This window comes from Echinops telfairi, unplaced genomic scaffold (genome assembly GCF_000313985.2).
Source record: "Echinops telfairi isolate 266 unplaced genomic scaffold, ASM31398v2 ScPeMD7_655;HRSCAF=1070, whole genome shotgun sequence".
Taxonomy (NCBI): domain Eukaryota; kingdom Metazoa; phylum Chordata; class Mammalia; order Afrosoricida; family Tenrecidae; genus Echinops; species Echinops telfairi.
The window spans coordinates 32,374,787-32,377,282 of NW_022104553.1; the positions used below are offsets into that span (position 1 = coordinate 32,374,787).

Sequence of the window (2,496 nt, forward strand, 5' to 3'; positions counted from 1 at the left end):
CCACCCGCCCACCCAGGGTCCTGGTGCCCAGCCCAACAGGACAGGGGGCTGCAAGGACACAGCAGCAGTCAGTCCAGGCCCTCCCGTCTGCTGGACATTGTTAGCCCCCCAACATCCCAACCCCAGGATGCTGGAGCCAGTGCAGGCGCCCCCGCTGGGTCCCTGTTTCTGTTTGAATTCAGAGTCCACAGTACCAGGGGGTGCTGAGCCCTTCAACAACCCCCGCCCCCCCCACCCTCTGCGGGGCTTGTGAAGGACCTACCACTGGGGACAGGGGCCTCGGCTCCGCTCCTGCTGGTGGCCACGTTGAGGGTCTTCTCTGTGAGGGCAGACGGACACAGTGAGAAGACGGACCGGGGTGGGGGGTGTTCCCGAGGGCAGAAGCTCACCCGTGCCTCTCCCTTCTCCACTCCGTGGGACCTTCAGTGCGCCCCCACCCCACCCCTCAGCGGAGCAGAGAAACCCGGAACCAGGACCGGCCCGCAGGGAAGACCGAGATGGGGGTGGGGTGGGGGGCAGAGCCAGTGACTGTGGACCTGGACGAGCCCAGCCCGAGTGTGGAAAAGCCAGGGGGGGGTGGACAGGTCGGCTGGTCTGGGGAGCAGAGAGGGAGAGCTGCAGGGTTCAGCAGGGTGGCCTTGCTGCCCCTCCACACTCTGGCTCCCAGGCCAATCTATTTCTCATGAGTCAGAACCCCAGCACTGCCACAGTCGGGGGATGGGCCCACCTGCAGGTGGCCCGACTCTCCTCCGAGGCTCATGGAAGGGTGTCTGAGCGGCCACCCTTGGGACTCAAGACTGCACTGGACTCTGGGGCCACCTCTAGGGAAAAGGCCAGCTTGCTCTCTGCCCCAGAGCCCCAACCACTGAGTGTCTTGGGGTTCACCATCGGTCTCCCGCTGTGTTCTGACCACTCGGGACCCTGCTACTGGGACATGTGGGCGAGGTGAGCGGAGCCCAGGCTTGGGAACACAGGCACCTAGCCTCATCCTCCTCCCTCCCGCCCCTGCCCCCAACCCTCACATGGGACAAAGGGTCTTAGTGGCTCAGCCACCATGGGTGGGGGCTGGCCTATGTGACCCCAAAACAATACCCAGCCATGGCTAAAGGCCAGCCGTTAGAACCCACCAGCCGCTCCAGGGGAGGAAGGCGAGGCTGACGGTTGCTGTGAAGATCCACAGCCTTGGAAACCCGGAGGCAGCTCTTCCCTGTCCTAGGGGATGGCTGGGAGCTAGAATCGACCTGCCTGGCCGAGGGTTCGGGCTTGCCGAGTGGCTGCAGGGTGTGCCTGGGACACAGCTGGCACCACGGCCGATTCTCCCTCTGCACACAGCCCCAGCAATCTAATCTGCCTTCTGCATGTGCAGCTCAGAGCCAAGAGAGGTTCTGCCCGTGAGCGAGGGGAGGGAAGCCCAGAGAATCAGGGAGGGACGTATGCTTGCAGGCCACCGAGCACCCGGCCCATGGCCTGACCTGCAGCCACACTGTGACTTCCTTGTTTTGTTTGTGGAAACTCAACTCTGCCGGAATATCAGGGGGTTTCAGAAAGCTTGTGGACACTGGAGGGGAAATGTGGGCATTTCCCCTCAAACCGCTGGAAGCCCCCCCGCGTACCCATAACAGTACAGCGACTCCCCCTGCCCCCTTCCTCACACTGTGCGCATCCCCAGGGCTACCCCAGGAGGTTTCCAGCATTTCCAACCTCAGGGTTCTTCCCGGAGCACCACCTGGGTCCCACAGACCCCAGAAGAGTGTTATGTTCAGAACCTGTCCTGCCACTTGGCCAAGGAGCCCTGACGGCCCCACGGGTCAAACCACTGGACGGCTAACCTCAAGGCTGGCGGTTCAAACTGTCCTGAGAGAAGAAGGGGCTGCTTTGGGACACCCTGCCTAGCTGGACACCTGACTCCAGGACCGAGGGTTTGTCCTGGAGGCAAAATGACCCCAGTGTCCAGGTCCCCAGGTCTGAGGCCTGGAGGACTCTGCTTGAAGAGGGAAGAGGACACCTCCTCTGCTCCATCTGGGGGGCGTTCTCACCCTGAAGTAGGGTGAGGAAGCCCCCACCCCCTACCCCATGGTCACCATGCCCATACCTGGAGAGAGGAGGGCGGGAGGCTGGCTCCTCAGGCTCACTGTGAGGCCCACCTGCACACCCCTGTGCCTCTCAACGCCCCGCCCCGTCCTCCCCGCCCAGGAGAACAAGGAAGAGCAGAGGGCACCCTTGCCCAGCCTCCGCCCGCCGGCCGTGCACCTGTGACGCCCGCGCACTGCCGCAGACACTGCTCCCGGGTCAGGTAGTTGTTGCCGTTGCCCTCGCAGCCTCCGTACACAAACTGCTGGCAGGAACCGTCGGACACGTTGTACCACCACCTGGGGAAGGCGGCCCGGCACCGCCCCACCACTCTCGAGACGTGGCAGAGCTCTGAAGCCCAAAGCAGAAAGGGACCCGTCAGCTTGGCAGGGTGGTCCTGGTGACAGAACATCACTGCTGGGAGGC

The 2,496-nt window shown here is 63.7% G+C and overlaps 1 protein-coding gene across 2 annotated transcripts in view; it reads right to left on the reverse strand.

Annotated features, from left to right (window-relative positions):
• SPINT2 (serine peptidase inhibitor, Kunitz type 2) overlaps positions 1-2,496 on the reverse strand; it is a 24,120-nt gene that overhangs the window by 4,462 nt on the left and 17,162 nt on the right. For both annotated transcript variants that reach the window (XM_004715846.2, XM_045293007.1), the window contains exons 2-3: positions 2,251-2,421; positions 263-319 (exon numbers count right to left, since the gene is read on the reverse strand). In XM_004715846.2, coding sequence (XP_004715903.1) covers positions 263-319; positions 2,251-2,421 — 228 coding nt within the window. The remainder of the gene's footprint in view (positions 1-262; positions 320-2,250; positions 2,422-2,496) is intronic.